Here is a 23,480-nt window from a genome sequence, read left to right as displayed (position 1 = left end):
ACACCACAGCCAACTGGCTAAGCTGCGCAACGATCGCCCCGGCGGAGTGGAGCCTGAATCGCCAGCATCTTTCTGCAACTGTCGTCCAGGTACGAGACTCCAACCCTGGATCTCTTCGCAGCTGCGTCCAACAACCACATGCCCAGGTACCTGACTTGCTACACAACACCAGGCGCGGAAGGGACTGACCCCCTACGGTGCAGGTGGCCTTGCAGTCTCCTGTACGCATTCCCTCCCTTCCCCCTGATTCAGAGGGTAATTTGGAAGATGATAGAGGAAGAGGCCGAGCTCATCCTGATTGCTCCCAATTGGCCATGCCACCCATGGTATACAGATCTATTCAATCTGTCTGTGGATCCTCAGTGGCCTCTTCCAATGATTCCGTCCCTCCTCCACCAGGGGTCCCTGCACCACCCCGATCTGCACTGGCTACGCCTAACCGCTTGGAGGCTGAGCAGGCGGTCCTGAGGGCAGATAATCTTTCCGAGACTGTAATCAATACCATTCAGGCATCCCACCGCCCGGCTACAAATAGAATTTACGAATCTACTTGGCAGACCTTCGTGGCTTGGTGCCACGCCTGAGGGATATACCCCCTTAAAGGCTTCAGTGGCCCCACTTCAGTGGTGGGTTTCAAATTTTTTGGGAACCTACTCTGTGGGTGTGGCCTCCTTTGTGGGAGTGACTTGCCGACCATGTGACCTGGTGGGAGTGGCTTGCCGACCATGTGACCGGGTGGGAGTGGCTTGCCGACCATGTGACCGGGTGGGAGTGGCTTGGAGTCATGTGACCAGGTGGGCATGGCTAACTTGGAAAATGTGGTGAAACTCACTTAACGACGCTCTTGCTTAGCAACCAAAATTTTGGGCTCAATTGTGGTCATAAGTTCTCTTTCTTTTTCTTTCTTTCATCTCTCCCACTTTCTTTTTTTCTTTTTCTTTCTTTCCCTCTCTCTCTCTCTCTCTCTCTCTGGCTCTTTGTCTCTCTCTCCCTCCCTCCCTCTCTGTCTCCCTCTGTCATTTTCTCTGTGTGTCTATCTGTCTGTCTGTCTGTCTCTCTCTCTCTCTCTCTGTATCTCTGTCTCTCTCTCCTCCCTCCATCTCTGTCACTCTGTGTGTGTGTGTGTGTCTGTCTGTCTCTCACTCACTCTATGTGTGTGTCTGTCTCTGTCTCTCCCTGTCTCTCTCCCCTCCCTTCCTCTCTCTCTGTCACTCTGTGTGTGTATGTGTGTGTGTGTCTCTCACTCATTCACTTAATCACTCACTCTGTGTGTCTCTCTCTGTGTCTCTCTGTCTGTATCTCCCTCCCTCCCTCCCTCTCTGTCACTCTGTATGTGTATGTGGGTGTGTCTCTCACTCATTCACTTAATCACTCACTCTCTGTGTGTGTCTCTCTCTCTGTGTCTATCTTTCTCTCCCTCCCTCCCTCCCTCCCCCTCTCTGTCTCTCTCTGTCTGTGTGTGTGTGTGTCTGTCAGTCTCTCTCCGATTCCCTCCCTCACTCCCTCTCTCTGTCTCTCTTTGTTCCTCTGTCTGTCTGTCTGTCTCACACACACACACACTGTGGTCACCTTGTTGAGTGTTCCAATCACATTTTAAACACTCAACAACTGGCCTGCATTTATGGTATTTTGCAGCATTCTGCAGTCATAGGACCAAAATATATGGTTAAAAGTACCTGGCAGCGGCATTTTTCCTTGGGGGGCTCCTCAGAACATCCCAAGACTTCGGAGGGAAGCTTACAGCCCGGAGCAGGACCAAAGCCCCTTTTCCAAATGGCCTTTCCTTGCTTGGAGGACTTCGGAGGAAAGCTTCTGCAGAAGCCCGGGCGAGTGACAACAAGTTCCTGCCGTTACGAAGTCTCTGAGGCTGTAATTTTCTGAGCTGTGCGCGCGCACCTGTTTTCCACAGCGTGGAGCAGTGGCGAGGTTCTGCATGGCCGGCAATGACTCCGGAGGCCATCCAGGAAGACGAGGAATGCGAGGGGGGACCCTGCCCCCCACTGATGGCGTCCGGAATCACCGCTGGCCGCGCAGAGCCTCGCTGCTGCTCCACGCCATGGAAAACATAGGCGAGCGCGCACAGCTCAGAAAATTACAGCCTCGGAGACTTCGTAACGGCGGGAACTTGTTGTCACTCGCCCGGGCTTCTGCAGAAGCTTCCCTCCGAAGCCTTCTGAGGGAGGAAGGGCTAGTTGGGAAAGGGGCTTTGGTCCTGCTCCGGGCTGTAATTGCGCCTATGTTTTCCACGGAGTGGGGCCGCGGCCAGAAGACAAGGAACATGAGGTAGCGCAGCGGTGGCGGCGGGGAGTCAGGGCGCTGCCCGCTGAGCAGCGCAACCCACAGCTAGCCCAGGAGCAATAGCCGCCCTGCGCCATTGCTCACTACCACTCAGGCCGGAGCCCGGGCAGGCACGCAGAGACGGCGTGGCGGCAGCAACAGCAGCCAAGCAGGGGGAACGCTTTGGGGGGCACTGAGGGAAGGAAGGAATAAAGGAGGCTGCAGGATCCTTTGCCCTCGGCTAGGCTATCTACTTTCATTCTCTGCTGCCCTAACAAACTACCGCCCATTGCCCGGTGCTTGACCGGACTGCGCCTGTGTGATCTGAGCAACACGCGATTCCCCTCACTCACTGTCTCCCTGGCGACGGGACGGCGCTTGCCTGCGCTCCACCAGCTCGGGCGCGACCGGAGAAGTTTCCTCACTGGAGCTCCTGAAAGGGACGCAGGCTGCCACCACTCCACTGAAGACATTTCTTTGAAGAGAAACTTCTCCGGTCGTGCCCAAGCTGGTGGAGCGCAGGCAAGCGCCGTCCCATCGCCAGGCAGACAGTGAGGTGAATCGCGTGTTGCTCAGATCGCCGTTGCGAGGAGCCGAGGAGCGCGGAGAAGAGCGCGAAGGTTCTTGGCGCTCTGCGAAGCTACGAAAGTGGCTGGGAGAGGCGCACGGCTTGGACATCACAGTAGCAGCCCCAAGTGCGCCGATCTCGCCATTTTTTGCATTGGGGGCATGCTGCAAGGGGGGGGGAGTGAAGACCTTTTCCAGCTGGCGCAAAGGACTTCCCCGGACTTGCTTCAGTGAGCACGGGCCCGCACCTCCACCACCAACAATCTGGAAAAGGTCTTTACTCCCTCTCTCTTGCAGCAAGCCCCGATGCAAAAATCGCCAAGGGGGCGGGGCAGGAAATTACTTCCGGGTTCATTGACCAACCAGATTGCGCGATCCGGTAGAAACCCACCACTGCCCCACTTCTTGATTTTTTACAACAAGGCCTTAATAAGGGACTTTCACCGAACACCTTACGACGACAAGTGTCAGCTCTCTCTTCTGTTCTATCACTTCACCGGGATGAGCCCATCTCTCTGCACCCTCATGTCCGCAGATTCATTAAAGGGGCATCCAATCTCTGCCCTCCAGTCGTTCATCGCTTTCCCTCCTGGTATCTGACCAAGGTCCTGGACTTCCTTACCGACCCGCCCTTCAAACCTCTCAGGTCGGCAACCTTACATCACCTCACACTTAAGACAGTCTTTCTGGTAGCCATAACCTCTGCACGGAGGGTTTCAGAAGTGTCAGCCCTTTCCATCCATTCTGACTTATGTGTATTCCACAAGGAGCGAGTGGTACTCCACATCGATCCCACCTTTGTCCCGAAGGTCAATCAGCATTCCATTGCTCCCTAGATATCACTCTCCCAAATTTCTGCCCTGCCCCATCTCACAGGCTGGAGCACAAATGGCATAGGTTGGACATCAGGCGGGCTCTTAAGATCTACATAGCCATGACGGCGGCCTTCAGGTGCACTCTTTGTATCCTTCCATCCTACCAACAAAGGGCTGAAAGCTTCCCCTTCCATGATTGGCCAGTGGATTAGATCAGCCATTGCTCAAGCCTACATCACGCATCATCTCACTCCTCTGCCTAACATTACAGCTCACTCCACACGAAGCGCGGCCACGTCGGCGGCGTGGGCATAACAGGCCTCAGTGGAAGAAATCTGCAAGGCAGTTACTTGGTCCACCCCTAATTCCTTTATTAGACATTACAAGGTGGATCGATATGCATTGGCAGATGCTACCTTTGGATGGCACGTCCTTCAGCACGTTCTTCCTTCTTCCAGCTCCTAGGCCAGTCTTATGCCCTCCCGGGGACATGCCAGCTTTGGTATGTCCCATGCATGACCACTGTCTCCACCAACTTGGGAGAATGGGGCGTTGGTTCTTACCTGATACGCCCCTTTTCTGGGCAGGTGGAGGCAGCGGTCATCCCCACCCTTAGGGTTCTGGCCTACCTCGCAGGGAGGATCTGGGAGCATGTTGTGTAGTCACCAAACGGAGAGTGATTGTTCACAGCACAGCAGTCTACTTATCTCCTTCGTCACGAAAAGCGGGAGCATGCTCCACAGAGACGATGACATCACTTTGGTAGACTCAGTTCTATTGGTTACTGACTGAGTTAACCCATGCATGACCACTATCTCCACCTGCCCGGAGAAGGGGCGTATCAGGTAAGAACCAACGCCCCATTCTTGCCATTTTCTCCCACCAATGGACCAATTGTTTCCTTAACCTTTTTTCTTGTTTTTGACATGTTGGAAGAAGCTTTTTTTGTTATTTTTTACTTTTGTGGCAAGCCTTTCTTTATTGTGAGCCTTAGCTTTCCTCACTTCATCTTTACATGCTCGGGCTATTTGCTGATATTCTGCCTTAGGTATGTCCCCCAATTTCCACTTTTTGTACTTATCTTTTTTGTCTTTCAATTTGTCAGAGAGTTCTTTATGCAGCCATGCTGGTTTCTTTTGGGAGCTGTTATTTTTCTTCTTCATTGGTATTGTGCTAGACTGGGCTTTAGTAATCTCATTTTTCAAAATTTCCCAAGCTTCTTGAGTTGTTTTCCCCTTGAGGATTCTCATCCATGGAATTTTTCTCAAGCTCTCTCTAAGTTTATTGAAATTAGCTTTCTTAAAGTCCAAGACTCTAGTTTGACTTTGTTCTACTACTTGTGTTTGCATAATGTTGAATTCCAATATTGCATGGTCACTTGCCCCTAGGGTGCCTGTGGTTTCAACACCTTCTATCATTTCCTCTCTGTTAGTGAGAATTAGGACCAATATGGCTGATCCCCTTGTTCCCTTCTCTACTTTTTGGAAAACAAAGTTGTCTGCTAGGTTTGTTAGGAACTTGTTGGATCTTCCACTTGGTGCAGAGTTTGTTTCCCAGTTGATGTCAGGGTAGTTAAAATCCCCCACTATTATTGTAGTGTGCTTCCTACATACGTTAGTTAGCTGACTAGCAAAAGGTTCATCTACTTCCTCTGCTTGGTTGGGTGGCCTGTAGTATAGACCTATGGCAATGTCATTTCCCCCCCCCCCCAACCTTTAATATTGACCCAAATGCATTCAAGATAGTTCTCATCATTGTGCTCTATTTCTGTAGAGGGGTAATTATTTCTTATATATAGTGCAACTCCACCTCCTCTTTTATTTGGTCTATTTCTTTTAAATAATTTAAATCCTTCTAGCTGTATGTTCCATTTGTCGGTTTCATCCCACCAAGTTTCTGTAATGGCAACAATATCGTATCTGCCCGCTTTTACTTGAATTTCTAATTCGCCCTGTTTATTCCTCATACTCTGTGCATTGGTGTATAGACATTTGAGTCCATTTTGATTGACCCTGTGTTTATTGTCTACATAACCTGTATTATGCCTGACTGCCCCTATTTTCTTGCCACTTGTATGATTCATGCACATGGTATGGCACTCACTATTAAATGCTTGGTTTTGCTTGACAGCGGGGGTGATAATCTTACCTGCACGAACATCTGTGTTACATGCACTGATAACCCTATGAATTTTAGATTGTGGGGACAGAAATGTTCTGTATCAATTAATTCTCTGTCCTCACAGTTTAAATGTTTATCCAGAAAATCTGTGAATTTAATGCCAAGTAACTCAGTCCCTTTCTTGGATGGGTGCAGACCATCCCTTTTGTACAGTTTTTTTTTTCCATCAATAAATAAACATCTAAAATAAACCTGCACACTGACTGGGGGCTACAATTTATTTAAAGAGAACTTACTCAACTAAAAGGGAAAGGGTGTTTCATAGAGCATGGAAATCCTGTCAAAAGTGTTCGGATAACAATAAGAAAAACAAAATACAGTAGTAAGGATTTGTTGTAGACCTCCTGAAAAAGCAGAAAATAGGGATGAGGTGTGTTGTGTCAAATGACTAAACATTTAAAGGGGCTTATAATTGTGACAATGGGAGATTTAAACTTCCCTGACATCTGTTAGAAATGTAACTCAGCCAAAAATCAGAAGTCCAACATATTTCTGTCCTTTCTTGCTAACAACAAGGATTTACTATCCCAAATCTAATTTTTACTAATAGATAGAATTTTTTTGAATAACTGAGGAATCTGAAGTTACTTTGATTTCGTGATAGCAAGGGGAGGAAGAAGAGTCTGACATGTATGCTGGGCTTCAAAATAATAAAATTAAACAGATAAACAATAAATTTAAAAATATGATAGGCCAGTTTCGATATCTTTATATCCTGAAAAAGAAATGTATTAGGGAGGGATGAGAAAGCCTCTAAAACATGATATTGCAGCATAGGTATATCTGCAAACAATTCCTATTTGGAAGAAAAATGGAAGACATCTATTGGGACCATTTTGAATATACATAGTACTTTCTAAATTGATGCAAAGAAATAGACTTGTATAGCAAATGGCCAGGGGGTGTTTATTCGACAAAAAACACAAAGCAGTTGCCAGGTTCGGTAGGGATTGAATAAAAAATGTAAAGTGAAGAAATGCCCCAAAGAACTCAGAAAACATTTTCAGGAACATCAGAAAGAAATGATTGGTAACAGGTGATGACAAGAAGGAAGCATTCTTAACGTATTTTATGTCTGCTCTAAGAAGGGAAACAAATCTTAGTTGGTCTCACTTCCCATAGAGGAACTCAGGCTAATCAAGGAAAAGGTAAAATATCACCTAGATAATTCAATGAATTTATGTCTCCAGGGTCAAATGAATTGCATCCTATCATAGTGAAAGAACTAGGAGAAGGGGTTTTAGAAGTAATACTTTTATTTTTTGGAAGTCCTGGGAAAACCTAGAAGACTGAAAGAGAATAAATGTTAACCCTGTTTTCAGAAAAAGGAAAGCAGGGCTTTTTCAGCTCGATAACTAGTCTGGCCAAAGTCCTCCAGGAGATAATTAAATAGCTTATTTGTGAGCACTTAAATAGGAGTGCAACAATTAGGAAGTTAGCTAAAAATAAACAAATTAACCTTGTCTCATTTTTGACAGAGTTATTACGTTGCTTAAATTAGGTGAACATTGTGTGCCTCATTCTTACCAAGAAACAGCAAAGTAATAAACTAGACAGGGAAGACAAAAATAGTTTCATGAATAAAATGGTAAAAAAATGGCTGATAATTTAAATAGCTCCTTGTTGGATTGGGAGGTAGAATTGAATCAGCTATGTCTTGAGCTTATTCCAATATTTTATTAGTGTCAAGGGTAAGGGGATGATAATCAGATTTGCAGATAACATTGTACTAAAAGGTATAACTACTCCTTTGGAAGAGAAAATAAAGATTGAAAGAAATGAGCTGGGACAATGAAATGAATATGAAATTCAGCAGGGATAAATGTAATGCCTTTCATCTGGGGTGAAAAAAATGAATAGTAGAAATATAGAATGGCAGAGATCTCACTTGGTGGTCGTACATGTGAAAAGGATCTGGGTATTCCAATAGATGCATTAAATATGAGCTAAAAGATTATGAACTGAAAAGTAGGTAATGTTCTGAGATTTATTGACAGGAAAATATTTAAATGGAGACTGAGCAGTCATTGTTTAAAATCAGATTATGCACCAAATTCAGAGTTTGCTTAGACAACCTCAGGAATTCTTTCCAGCTTTATGATTTTATAAGTATGTTTGCCACCTTGGGGAGGGAGGGAGGGAGAGAAGGAAAGAGATGGACAGACAGGCAGATATTAACTTTGTCTCACTTTTTGACAAAGTTACTAATTTGGTTGAATGCTAAGTGCCTTATTATTTTAGATATTTAATTTAAAAACACCATGCATTATTATATTTAATATTTATATCAAATATTGATATCAAAAGAAGAACATATATTTAAAATAGTTATATATATAAAAGTTCATTATTAGTGCTTCAGAAAAATTCAACATTTGTAATCTCAGTTTTACGAGACTTAAAGCAGCTTCCTTGCTAGCCTTAAGTATTCCTATGGAAAATACCAACTTCCACTTGTTGCATAGGCAAGAAAATTGAGATTTTCTTGGTAGGTAAAAAACACATTCAATATTGCAATATTGCAAATATTGAATGTTGCATATTCTAGTAAAACCCTTAGCAATATTTAGTGCAGTTTTTATTTTAAATAAGTGGCTCACATTTGTTTCTATTACAGATTTTTCCTACAGTTCCTACAATCCTTTTCTTTTGAAGGGAGGCTTAAGATTTTAGTAGCAAGGTGGTTATTTACATAAATATCTGTTATACAGTTCTTATAGCAAAAGTTATTTAATATATTCATTTTCAGTCCATTAAATAGAATTTTAGTTAATAATTTTAGTTAATAATAAAACATTGGGTTTTTTAAAATACAGAATCAAGTATACATTTTTAATCAAAATTTTGATTTAGTTTCCTTATGGCTATCTTTTTTAAAATCAAGAATTGTGATTGACAACTTTTATACGCTAAGAAAATCAAACTATCTAACTATCCTCTGATTTACTAATTTCTTAGCATGTTTTACTCATTTGAAAATATGACTTTTTCCTAAACATTTTCATCTCTTATTAGAAATACACATTTTTTGATGAACCAAAGTATGAAAATCATTATCATCATATGGCAGCAGTTGAGGGAGATGAGGGCCAAGCCCCAAAGTTTTACGACTATGCGGAAAAGAATGTATTTGAAAAGCCTAAGAGTCCTCTTGTAAAAAGTAAACCTCCTGACAGCAAGAAATTAGAACCATCTCTAAAGTGGAAGGCTACAACGGGCACTCGAGAGTATGTAATGCTTTTAGATTTTCTGACAAATATAATTAATTAACCTGAATTTTTGCAATGTAATATTGTTGTCATTATTTTTAAAAAAATATATGAAATTGAATAAATTTAAATTTGCTCTAATTTAAAAGCTTTATTTAAATAAATTGTGATTTCCAAAATGTTACTTTTCCTTATTTTGTAACAACTCAACAATTAGAAAAGTTTGTATTCAAATCATATTTCTTCAATATAAGTACATGCCTCATAAATAGGCACAGGATTTACAAATGTAGGTAGAAACAACTGTATCTCCATGATTTAGAATGGAGCATTTAGGATCCAAGAGATATGCTTATGGCTCCAAATTTTCAAATTTGACAAGCAACTTAATGATACCTTGAAATTTTAATGCTTTGTGATTGACCGGTCTGGCTGGCCAATCACATTTATTTATATCATATTTCCTGTGACAATACAAAGCAGAGTATGTGTTTATTTCTTTCCCTCTAAGGAGCGAAGGCAAGATTGAGAAAAATAACTGGAGAAGACAATCGTGATTTTAACTTTGCTTCTGAGAATCTGAAATTCTAATGATTACACCAGAACAGGTTCTTTGCCAGTTACCATTTCACACAGAGAACAGGAAATGTGCAGATAATACAGACAGTATTTTGCTCAAACAGCAGGACTAATGTTGATAATTGGTGACTTGGCTATTCACAAGTTAGGTTGTGGTTCCACCCAGAACCAATCAAAGTAGAAGACAGGAGAAACAAGTGGTTTGGGCTACAAGCTCAAAAAAGAATTTCTGAATCAGAGCTACTGGGAGTTCAGCAGCATATACATTTAATACATTATTTGTAGTTGGTTACACAGATGATGATAATTTAGACACGCACCATTTTTTTCTCTGGATCGCTAAGATGTTCTAATTCCATTTTTATGATTGGTAATATATACAGCATAAAAGGGGGAAAAATAAAAACCAAATCTAGAAGGTCAACAACACTAAAATTCAAATGTATTGCTATTGATTGTATATTACAAGTTAATTAAGCAAATATATCTTCATTGTGGTTACTCTTATGCAAAGTATTAGTTAATTGGTCCTTTTGAAACAAAACTTTCACCAAATTCAATATTCTAGGATTACCGGTATATGAAGATTGATATGTCATAAAGAATTCAGGTAGAGGAGAGAAGCAGGTGCCTCTCAAGATCTCTTGGGCTCCAGTAACTCTAAAGTCTGCATATCTATGGTCTGGGAGTAATAGGAGGTTCTGAGTACTTCAGTTCTTCCAGCTCAAACTTGTATATCTTTGAAAAAAGGAATTGAGAGGATATATATATATATATATCTCAAGTCTTCTGGTAAAAAAGCACCATTAAGTGGCTTTAGAACAATCACATTTTGACAATGATATCCAACTGGCTTACTTAGTGGAAAAAGGATTCTGTATATACTGCACTTAAAAAGTAGAGGTAGTTGTTGATTTACAACCGCAACTGAGCCCAAAATTTCTGTTGCTAAGCAAGACAATTGTTAAGTGAGTTTTGGTCAATTTTATGACTTTTCTCACCACAGTTATTAAGTGAATCTTAACACTGTTGTTAAGTTAATAACACGGTTGTTAACTAAAAGTGAATCTGTCTTCCCCATTGATTTTCTTGCCCGGAGGTTGCAAAAGATGATCACATGGCCTTGGGACACAGCAGCTGTCACAAATAAGAATCAGTTGCCAAGCATCCAAATTTTGATCACATGACCCTGAAGATGCTGCAATGGTTGTGTGAAAAACAGTCATTAGTCCATTTTTTCAATGCTGTTGAAATTTTAAACAATTACTAACAGTTGTAAATTGAGGACTATCTGTATTACAACTTTTAATTATGTGTGTAATCTGATTTTCACTGTGACAGTATATTCAGCATCAATGATCATTAGTTGTAATGGCCCATTAGCTAAATTCAAGAAAGATGAGAGAAAGGATTATAGGAGGTGCTTATGACTCTTATCAGAGGTATATTACTTACTGCAAGAATTGCAATAGTTATCCACACAAGTTGTGAATTGCACCATGAACTGAAATGCATTACAGTATTAGAACATTAATATTTACATCGTAGCTCTTGCCCAGCTTCACACAAATGTCTGTTAAAAGTACTTTGAAAAGTCAAATCAATAGCTGCACTTAAAAAAAAGTTTAAAGAAGAAAAAAGTCGGAGTCTGCTTTTAATATCAAAATGCCATGACCGCAATCCAAGAGAGAATTAACTGTGCTTAGGTCCATTGAAATCATTAGGTTTATTCTTTGCTGCAACTGAGCTGAATTATGGCCCATTTATAATTCTAGATTCAGCAAATTTTGCTGATAATTTGTGATGACATCAGTTCTTTATGCTTCTTTAACAAATTATCCAATCTAAGTGGTATGACATTAATCAGTTTAGCATTTAATGGACTTAGTTCAGAAACTAAAACATTTTTAATATATTCATTATATCCTTAATTTAACAAATGTTAAATCTTTTTAGAGGCAAAGCAGCAAGAAAATCCGATGAAAAAGAAATCAAGCATGCCACTCCAGAAAGCAAGAAAAGATCCTGTGGAACACCAACTGCTTCTCTTAAAAGGTACAGTCTTAATAATGCATAATTTTCTTTTGCTTGAATTAAAATCACAATTTTCCAACATGAACAAGATAACAACAAATTATTTCAGTGTCTCATGAGAAAACTGAAATGATTGAATTGTATTTGATGGATTTATTTTAAGGTGTTTTTTTTTTTACTATTTTTACGTGCAGGAGTCTGTAAAATCAGTGTTAGTCTCAGATACGAATCTTACTTATTAAGTTTTCAAATGGAAAATTTTCTGGTGTTCCCACTTCTTTGCATGACCAAAGAGGGAACTCCCAAGCTGAAAATATAAACCTGTTGGTTCTGGCAGAATTGTGTTATATTTGCATCTGCTACCATTTTTCCAATCACAGACAGAGAAATGATGATTGCTTGGCTTATTGTTCTAGTAACTTGGCTCTTAATAGACATTTCCTTAGCAGTGTACAGAAACAGATCTCAGTTTTCAACAGTGTGCCCTGAAATTTAAATACCTGTTTGGAGAGGTTTTTGTATTGTTTTGTTTTTATTTTTAGTAATCTTCCTTTCTCTCTTCTTCAGTGTTCTGGGACTTAGTTAGTATCAAAATCTGAAAAGCAAACGAATACATTCATTCCAACAACTTTCATAGTCACACTATTCCATCAGCAAAATATCATGCAGGTTCAAACAAATGATTTTAATTTTTTTCCACTCTCTGTCAGTTTAGTGGATTATGTAAACATGATGTAATTCAGTTCATTATAGAATTTAGCTAATTTGTTATAATTAGATAAGAATTGATATCTATTAATGAAGATATTAATGCACAGTTTTGCATGCTAATTTTATAAAATAATAGCACAATACAGTGAGAACTATTACATAGGATACATAGGATGTATCCTATGTAATAATGTCTTCTGATTATTTTTTAATTATTACTATATTGCAAAATATTGTTCCAAATATAATTGAAACCACAAAGGATGCTTCATCCTTCTTTTATAAGCTGTTTTTATACTGAAAGTTGCACGTATATTAATTCTTCAGTTGTTCTTCCACATGAAAGATAAAGCATACATTTAGCTTCAGAGATAAGGTGCTTGCTTAGCTTTGAAAAATTGTTCAAAACGGGGGGGGGGGGGAGAGAAGACTTTTAGAAAAGTACTCAATCTATTTCCCAAATTCTTCAATCTACAACTATACTAAAAACAAAAAATCAAAACTGGAAATGTTTTAACATTTAGTTTGTTCATATCAGATGATAAACCAGTCTCTGTAATTTCATTTTACCGTGTGGAACAGGGTAATAATATTGATCTATCTTATACTTTCTTAACAGTGTTGCATTTGAGTAATTCAGCAAAATTATTGTTCAATTTATATAACATATTACTCTGGGCAGCTAACAGGAAATAAAAACAAGATATATACCTTGGTGTTCAGGAGGAAATGATTCAACTGCATAAATAGTTTCTGATTAAATAGATGCTAGTTTCCTTTATGAATTTTATGCAATTAAAAATAATTTGTGAAATATGAAAGCAAACATTTCTTTAAAACAGTGGAGGTTTTTTCCCAGCAGCAAAAATTATATGTGACTATTTCAATGAAATGTTTTTAAAAAAACAGTTATATTAATAAATTGGGTCATTAAAGAGATGCATCTTGTATCTTTTATCCTGACTTGGAAAACTGAATAAATACTGTTTTAAAAGATGCTGCAATCATCAGTGGAACAAGTTGTCTCCAAAACTTGTGGGTGCTCCAAAACTGGAAGTTTTTAAGAAGAGATTGGACAACCATTTGTCTGCAATGATATAGGGTTTCCTGCTTGAAAAGGAGATTGGACTAGAAAACCTTCAAGATCCCTTCCACCTCTGTTCTTCTGTTACTCATATTGTCAACTATTATGGAGCACATTTCCAATCTTTTTCAATACATGCATAGGTCATCTTAGTGTGGCTTGCTTTAAATTTATGTCTCTTAATAATTTCAAATTCATATACATGGATTGTGTTTGGATTAATATAGTTCTCATTTCTAGCTGTGATTGTCCCTTTCTTGCTCCACTTTTCCTTCTTTTTTGGTTTAGTAAACTTCCACTGAAAAGTGAAGATGCAAGTGAAAGTTCTTCTGAGAGTGAAGAAGAGGATGAAGAGCCTGAACGTCATCAGGAAATTAACACTGATTTGCCATCAGAATATTGGCAGATTCAAAAATTAGTCAAATATATAAAGGTAAAAAAAATAATTTTGAGGAAAGACTGCAGAAGATCTCAAAGGATCTTCTGATTAAAGTATAAATTCAAAATTATTATTCCAGAATCTATTCATTTTGTTTTTATTTCTCTAATCAGTTTGCATCCTACAATTCTTTTTGAACCTTTTGAACTTCTGTTGTAGTAGATCTGTAGAATACGATTTAATTTAGTCATAACAATACCCTTTCAGCCCAATATATTGCGAAGCAGATAGGTAGTCTAGTGCAACCTATTATAAAGTGGCAAAATATTAAATATTCTACATTCCATGTTACTTACTTATTGAATTTATATAGACATCTATCTCAGTGAAATGTCTCCAGCATCCTTCAAAGTTGTGACATAAGAAAAAAAGAGAGTAAAAACTTGACCTAACAGTAACAATAATATTATGTCTCTGTGCATGAAGGTTTTGCAACAATTTGGAATTAGGGCTTTTTGGTTGCCTGGTCAATTTTATTATTTTTTCCCACTTTGTTGGGATTTATTTATTGATAGGTCTATAAATTTAAGAGATCACTTATGGCTTTTGTTTTTATACACAGCTCTTTGCTGGGTTATATTTGTGGATGTGAATCATGTTATAGAACATAGTACATAGAACAGAGTTGGAAGGGTCCTTGGAAGTCTTCTAGTCCAACCCCCTGTTCGTGTAAGAGACCCTATACTATTCCAGACACGTGGCTGGGCAGTCTCTTCGTAAAAGCCTCCAGTGAGGCTTTTACATGTAGGGCCCCTACAACCTCTGAAGGCAATGCATTGTTCTCTCACAGGAAATTTCTAGGTTGCTTCTTTCCTTAATTGTTTCTGGTCTTGCCTTCTGATGCTTTGAAAAATTAGATTATAATTTTAAAAATAATGTTATAATTATAATTTTAAAAATAGGTTATAATTTTGAAATTATCGTATTTATGCAATAATATAATTTCAAAAGGCTAATTATGAAAGATTTAATCCTATTTTCATATTTGAATCAAATGCCCCAAATAAGCAGCTTGATTCTAATAGTTCTTGCTTCTGATGTGGCTCTTCCAGTAACTGCAGGGATTCATATAGCCAGGCTAGGTACAAAAAACTTCATTTATTTATTATTTATAACATATAAAAGCAAAAAGAATATTCCCATAAAAATAAAGTTTCACATCGCATCAATTTAATTGCGCTGATGGAAAACAAAACAATGTAAAAAAAATAGCAAATCCTTTATTGGTTTCATTTTACTGAATTGTCCACAAGTCGCTTGTGAAAATGTTATAGAATAATTTCTATTAAATTTAAATAATATGACATATTTGGAAGACTGGAAAAAACAGTAGACTTGTTCTCTCTGTGTGTTTATATAATTAATTCCAGAACACTTCTGCTTGAATATGAGAAATGCATTAAAATAGGATTGGATTTTGAGTAAAACATTATCTTGTATTAATAAGCTAGCAAATAACATACTGTGTACCCATGGGTGGTCATTTCGTCTTTTAATTATTTTTAAAATGAACCTTAATGCTTTTGCTTAATGCTTCAGTATTGTTTTAGATTTTATTTAGATTGTTTTTGGCTGTTCCATTGTAAATCACTCTGGGCATCATCAGAAGGAAAATTGGTATACCATTATTATCTTCACAACAATGTAAAATCACGACTGCCAATTCTGTAGCTAGTGTTGGCTTTCCTACACATTGAGTTCTTCCCAAGAGCCTAGGATATTATAATATATTAGCGTAGCATATGTAATCATCCAAGTAGTCTGGTCTTTTGCAACTGACAGATGGAAATGCACAGATTTTTCCAAATGCTGTCTAAAATGTTTTGATATAGCAATTAAAATATTATTATTATTATTATTATTATTATTATTATTATTATTATTATTATTATTATTATTATTATTATTATTATTATTATTAACAATTTCATATAAACTGAGAGACAAATTAATAATCTGCAAATGGACACAAATAAAAATGTACATTATGAAGAAAGATCATCTCCTTTTCCTCTATAAATGCAATGCCATATATATAATGATTTATTAGTTCCAAGAGAAAAATGGCAATAGTTATGTTGTAAGGTCTTTGGAGTTATTCAGTGTTTCTAATTAGGTGATGTATCACTGAAGCTTTCCAAAATAAATGTTCGCCACTTTTTATCTATTTGGATGAAGACTTTCACAATCAAAAGTAGAAGTGAATTGCTTTAGATTAACTTACAAAAAGAAGTAAAATAAAACATGAGACATCTATTATATACGCCCATAAATGTCAACAGTTACAAAAGGCTTTTTAATTTGTTTCATACTTTTGTTAGATAATTTTTTTGAAATAATGTATGATGTTGCTGGATCAAATTAGTTATTCAGATAACAGCTGGAAAAGTGACTTATGGAAGGGTTGTATTAGAAAGAGTTATTTTTATGATCTACTAAAGATAGAAAATAAGTATCATTGCTAATGAAAACTGTACAGGAAAAGAAAAACAAGGGCTGCTAGAAGGGAAAAATACATATGAGAAAAGAAAAAACAAGTGATATATGATAAGAAAATATCATTAATACACCGGCTGAACTGTACATCTAACCAAGCAACTGTAGTCCTGTTGACCAAAAACCTAAACTTTTAGCACAGATATAACCTTGCTCTTCCTTTGAACCATCATAATTCTCCTAATCTCCTACCCTATGCATACAAGAAACTAACTTGCTCACAGCTTCCCAATCATCATCAGCAGCAGCAGCATGTTTTTGTGATGAGGGGCTGTATAAAGGAAGGCCACTTGTTAAAAAGCAAAACACCCAAAAGCATCTGTTTGTTGTATATAAAAATTTCAAGAGTGAAGTGATAATACACCAAAAAATTGCAATCACATATACGGCTGGCAGTATAAATAATATAAATACAAGTAGGATGGTGAATTTCTACTATGGCAGGAAAGAGTTGGAGAGAGAGAACCCAGGAGCTGGAGGGAGAGATCACTTGCAAAGCTAGAGTATTTTAAAGGAATATCGGCTTTCTTCAGATTCAAATAAACCCCAGCAGATTGAGAAAAAAAAATGGCCCTCAAAAAGCCAGGCAACATCATGTGATCAGCTCCAAATTGCTGCAAAACCTTCATACCCAGAAGTCTGATATGGTTACTGTTAGGTCGAGATGTTACTTTGCTGTTCTTCTTACTGTCACAACTTCGTAGGTGCTGGAGACATTTGGGCCCAGTCAATAGAAGAACTAAGTAGAGTCATGATATCTCACCATACCAAAAGAGAGCTTATCTTAGGTAATAAAAAGATGTAGTTTTTGAGGTACCAGGGGCTTATATTCTATTTATGCAGCTGGTAGTGAAGGGGACTTCACAGTCTTACCCAGTGGAGGGATTCAAATAATTTAATAACCAGTTCTCTACCCTAATGAATTCTTCCAACAACCAGTTCACCAAACTGCTCTGAAAGTTCTCCTGAAGTGGTGCGAACTGGCTGAATCCCACCACTGGTCTTACCCCACTGCCCCCTATGTTTGAAAGACAAACTATTAAGCAGCAGATGCCGGCTAACCAAAGTATTACCATTTTCATGGACAGACCAAAAACCATGTAAACTGCAATCCATAAAGTAATAGCTAGATCTCTTTATCCATAGGTCTGCATTATGGACTTAATCTTTCATTTAACACTTACCTGCCAGCTACTCCAAAACCAGCATGCTTTCTTTTAAAAATTATTCACCTTGCTGGAATATATGAATAACACCCATTCTGTGAATTTAAGACGTTTGCTTGCTGATCTTGTTTATTCCCTGAAAGCATTGCTCCCCTCATATTTGAATGCTCTGTTCATATGGTTTAGTTTTTCTTTGGAAAATCTGTTGGCTTTACTGCAATTCAATTGCCCAACTTTTTATTCAAGCTCAGCTGCTTGTTGTTTTCTTGACAGTCTGAAACAGTGATGGGTCTTCCCAGATTAGTCTTGTTAAATGTCTTTCGCAGACATTATTTCAGGCCCAGCCATGACCCCACACCCACTTGTGGCAGTGCAACTCTTGCCAATACTAAGAGCAGAACTTCCCCAGATTCCTCTCTATTATCTGCTCTATTTTGAGAAGAATTCAGCACTTTCCTCTGGTGTTTGACATCAAGCAGAAACACGGCCAGGAAATGATGTGCCTTCCATACGTTCTGATCCTGGAGAGGGAGGGAAGGTGGAAGAACAGAGGTTACTGTTAAAAGATCTATTCAGTGTAGCAGCCATGCTGACTGGTGCAGTTTCTATATGCATGTCCTACAAGTTATGGGTAATGTATATTTTAATTGTTCCTGCAAAATGAAGAATGGCAATGTGGATATTTATTTCCTTTCTAATACTCAGTTCTCTGTGATGACAAGGAAGAGAGTGGAAAAAAACAATCAAAGGAGAAAGCAGCATAATTCTGTGTTTTGCTTTTCTTCAAAGTCCATTGTGTCCTTTGAATGTGGGTCCCTTCTCACTTAAAAAAAACAATATGGAATTGATGGATAGGCACAGTGAGGCTAGCCATACTTATCTATAGTAGCTCTCATTTTTTTAAAAACCAGGCTGAATGAGTTTGTGGCTTTTTTGATTAAAAAAATCATTTTTGTTCACTCTGGGCTGGATGTTAATTTGGTAGAGCCTGAGGGGTGAGTGAGACAGCATCTTATGATGTAATTTACATTTATTTTGCACAAGTATTTGAGTTCTCTGTAATTTGAATGCTGCTATCTGTTGGCTAGACCCCACCTCTCTTCCCCTTCAAGGTGTTTAACAGGGTATGGCCAGCTAACTCTTAAGAGGTAATCAATGTGGTGGGTTTGGTTATTTTTGAGGAAGAGAGTAATTTTGCTTTGTTTGAAGGAGAAAGTAATCTCCTTCTTTAAAAGGTAATTCTTTAAGACAGCTGTTTGCCTAGTCTCTAACTCTTCCCTTTGAAGCAAGTTTGCTATGAAGGCATTGGGAACCAGTTACAGAGGATTACAGAGGAAACTAATTACCTACGTGATTTTCAGTCAGGATTCAGCCCAAATCATGGGACATAAACAGAATTCGTTACTCTAGTTACAGAAGTGTCAAACTCACATCATCACATTGGCATCAGGACTTTCCCCCCACTTCATTAAACTGAGCATGGCTATGGTGAGCGCGTGATGCATCCAGCCCATGGGCCCGGAGTTTGGCAGCCCTGCTCTAGTAGCTGACTTAGATAGGGGAATACATTGTTTGATTCTGTGAGATCTCTCAACAGGGAGTACCCTAGATCATCTACGAGGATTGGCAGTAGTGAACTGCCAACTGTTTTACAATGATTCTGTGCTTCAGTCAATGGTTCCTCAATCATATATCCTGGAGGAAAGTGTTCGAGTTCATGAAAGGCTTGCAAAGAATCTGACAGAAATCAGAACTCTTTCCCTTGTTGTTTAAACCTCTTGTAAAACCACTGGGAGAAATCATCTATCTGTTCAAGGTGATATGTTATTAGTATTACTAGACTGATGACACTTACTTACATGTTGCTACTTTGGGCCAAGCCAGCAATGCTCTGGAAGCTCAGGTGTCGAGGTTATAAGGATCTGAATTGGATAAAACCATTTCAGATTAAATCTCATCAAAACAGATTTACTTCTTTTCAGCAAGCATCTAGTAACATTGGATTATGTACTAGATGACAATCTTTCTCTCTGAAGGCCCATAATGTATGGAACTCTGTCTTCTCTTTTCATAGAACTATATTTTGATAATTTTGAGCCCTTGGCTCCTGGTGGTCCCAGTGGTATTATTCACCCTTTGTATTTAACTTTTGGATTTTATCATTACATATTTTTATTCCATATGTGGCTGTATGTGTTTACCTAAAGACATCAGGATTGTAAATATTGTATCAAAAAACAGGGAAATAATGATTCAAAAAAGAAATAGCAATTAGGAACAAGATAGACGATGTGTCAGGTGCTCCAACATGGGTCAGTATTCCAGTGGGATGTAACACCTGTGTAGACTCAGACTTTGCCTATATAAATAAATCTGCAGCTCTACAAAACTAAGAGGTCAGAAAGTCAGAATGTAAAGAAAATGCCTGAGAGAAGTTTGAGCAATAGTGCAAATCTACACTCTGAACCCAGTCTGGAATTTTCCCCCCGTATCATGCAATTTTGTTTTCATTCTTCATTTGAAAAAAAAAAACTGGTGATGGTTTTAATTTGATGTTTGCTCCATGTATTCCTTTGTTACTGAGACATACCAGGCTTGACGGTGTCAGTGCTTAATTAGCTCTTAAACAATACTTATTTTCCACGCATTACAGACATGTAATGTGAACATTATGGAATCTGTGATTTTTATCATGGTTATGATTTTCCACTGGCCCTGTTTATTTTAATCTCTGTGTTTCATTCACTGCCAGGCTATAACCCAAGAACTGCAGAGGATTCAGGAAATGGGACAAGAAGTTATTCCATAACTCTGTAATACTTCTCCACAACTCGTCACTAACAAGTTGCAGCTTGACCTGTGTTCTGTTAAACAAAATGAAAAGTTGGATCAGACAATGAATATTTAATAAGATATTATTCCTATTTTGAAAATCCACCATAAAACCATAGCTGAAATAATTGTGCCTTTATTCTAGCAAGTAACACAAGCATATTCAATAAAGGAGACTAGATCATCACAAGCATATCCACCTGCTTAGATCAAAGCTATGTAGGGCAACTAAATGAGAAACTAATACACTCATAATTTTAATACAGTATATCCGACTTAATAGTGTATTTTGCTTCAATATAAATGAATGGAAGCTGAATTAAGTTATCTACAAAAAATCATTTGTAGGCAACAGGTAGCCACAAGTTAGATTTCAAGCAATAATCTAGATTTTTCAGATTCATTTGTAAGGCTAGCTTAAGACAACTTGACATTAAAATTGAAAAAATCTGGTAGTACTGTAATAGGACTGCTTGGGAGGTTAGAATGTGAATGAACTGAAACAGTAGAATTATCTGCCAGGTTTTCTTGGCTTTAGTCCCCAATTGAGTCAAATACCAAAGAAAAGAGGAATATCTGTTTCTTTCTTGGGCTTTTAAAAAATGGCAGATATTTTAAGGCTAAACCAATGGTTTATAATGTATTCCTGCAAACATTTTGTATGTTTGATGCCCCCTTTTAATAGTCTTTGCCTGGCAAAAGTAAAATATGGCTAATTATGGAACTTGTTTTGTACTAGGGGTAGAAAGCTGAGGGCAATGTGGTTGGAAACACGACATTTCATTTCTTTTTTGGATGGGATTTGGATGTTAGATAATACCCTGAACAGAATTCTGCAGGAGCCATATGGACTCCAAGGAGTCTGTGGAGCTTGTGAACTAGTCCCATTGTATTAACTGACTGAGAAATTTCTATAAGGAGAAATAGAGGCCTCTTTTTTCTATTTTCCCCTTTAGTTTGACTTTTTCAGAAGAAAAATGTGTAGGCCAGTTTTAGATTTGTAATTGTTTCATATTAACTAATGTTTGTGATCTTGTCATACACTTATCTACATTTATTTGTTTTAGTGGAATATTTCTTATTGTTCCTTAAGCCCAGTAATGAATGAAATGAAAATGTTGTAGATCTCATCTCAGAAAGGTGGTTTTTCTTTACTTTACAGCGGTTACCTAATATAATTCTGAACTTTATCCATTATCTAAAAAGTGCCTAGAATTTTTTTTCTCCAAGCATGCCTTTAATTATTTTTTGAGTTTATATTCTCTTTTTATTTCAATTTGTGGATATTTATGCTGAACCATCCTATAAGTGAAGCTAGATTTTTAGAAATAAAATCTGCCTTTAATTTAAAGCTTTAAAGTTTAGTGTTGCAGTGCCATAGAACTCATGTAGCATCCATCATACTATATCCAGTTTCAAAGGTTTTAACAACATGATGCAATTTTGTGTACGTTTAATAGAGCCTAACAGCTTCCATATTGATTAAAATCTACCTTTGAAAACTTTCTCTAATAGCTACTAGGCAGAAAAATAATAGTTATGGTAATCAGTAGTAATGGTTATAATGTACGTAGCACAAATGTATGAGAACATGTGAAAAATATTTTATGGGTTTGTTTTAAAATGTGAATGAAACAGTGGAAGCAATTTTTTGCATACAAATTTTGTATAAAACCCTCCCAGATTCAGTTTTACAAATGTAAAATTAAAAGAAAGTTTCAAAAGTTAGAATTGTATCTTTTCTTCTTTAGTTTATTAAAATATGTCACTGATTTATCAGTGATAATTTAACAGAAATTGGCTTTTCTTCTATTCACCTCACTAACAAATCCCACCAAATTAAAATATGCACATTGCCCTTATAATTTTTGCTGTATAATTTTTTTTTCTTGGTATGTCTGCTCAGTAAAACATATAATAAAACCTATTTTACCCTATACTATATTGATGGTCTCATTTATAGGCAGGTAACCAGACGGCTACTGTAATTGCATTGTGTTCAATGAGAGATTTCAACTTGTCTCAAGAAACGTGCCAGTTGGCAATTAGAGATGTTGGAGGTCTCGAAGTGCTGATTAATTTACTTGATACTGAAGAAATCAAATGTAAGGTGAGTTAGTTGCATAGTGATCATTATTTTTAAGGATTCTACTAGCTTTTACACAGGGTATTATTTTGATTTCCAGATCCTTCTCTTTCTTTTAAAAGCTCTGTGACTATCACTCATCTTGTAACACTGTGTATTTTAACTGAAGCCTCATAAACAGAATAAAGTTGGAAGGGACTTTGGAGGTCTTGGACCTTGGGACCTTGGGGTAGTCCAATCCCCTGCTTAAGCAGGAAACCCTACCCCACTTCAGACAAATGATTATCCAATCTCTTCTTTAAAATTTCCAGTGTTGGAGTTTACAATTTCTGGAGGCAAGTTGTTCCACCTGATTAATTGTTCTAACCATCAGGAAACGTCTCCTTAGTTCTAGGTTGCTTCTATCCTTGACTAGTTTCCACCCATTGCTTCTTGTCCTGCCCTCAGAAACTTTGGAGAATAGCTTGACCCAGTTCCTGTAGCCATTCTTCATACATTTTAGCCTCCAGTCCCCTAATCATCTTTGTTCTTCTTCTCTGCATTCTTTTTAGGATCTCAACATCTTTTTTACATGGTGGCGACCAAAACTGGATGCAGTATTATAAGTGTGGCCTTACCAAGGCATTATAAAGTGGCATTAACACTTCACGTGATCTTGATTCTATCCTTCTGTTTATGCAGCCTAGAACTTTGTTGGCTTTTTTGACAGCTGCTGCACACTACTGGCTCATATGGTTGTCCACTAGACTCCAAGATCCCTCTCACAGTATAAAGAGTCTTAACATTTAAGTCATGGGGGAAATTTAAGGAATTAAAGAATGTATGCATGAATTACAGGAAAAGTTTGAGAATCCTTCTGGCTTCCATGTAGAAATGGAAATCAAGATTTCTTTGGCTGTTTCCTTTGTGCATTCTCACATAAACTTTCTTTAGAGGCTTTTGCCATCATATCTCGGAAGCAAAATAATTTCCTTTTTCAGCCTTGTCACCACTTGTACTCATCC

At 38.0% G+C, this 23,480-nt stretch overlaps 1 protein-coding gene across 1 annotated transcript in view; it reads left to right on the top strand.

Annotated features, from left to right (window-relative positions):
* Positions 1-23,480, top strand: part of LOC309401940 (homeobox protein Mohawk-like) — a 188,594-nt gene that overhangs the window by 20,836 nt on the left and 144,278 nt on the right. Inside the window, exons 8-11 of the mRNA XM_081971321.1 lie at positions 8,856-9,067; positions 11,585-11,683; positions 13,746-13,890; positions 22,354-22,500. Coding sequence (XP_081827447.1) covers positions 8,856-9,067; positions 11,585-11,683; positions 13,746-13,890; positions 22,354-22,500 — 603 coding nt within the window. The remainder of the gene's footprint in view (positions 1-8,855; positions 9,068-11,584; positions 11,684-13,745; positions 13,891-22,353; positions 22,501-23,480) is intronic.

This window comes from Natrix helvetica (genome assembly GCF_964273705.1).
Source record: "Natrix helvetica genome assembly, chromosome: Z".
NCBI lineage: Eukaryota > Metazoa > Chordata > Lepidosauria > Squamata > Natricidae > Natrix > Natrix helvetica.
Note: the sequence above shows the minus strand (reverse complement) of the source record. Positions and strands in the feature narration are given on the sequence as shown.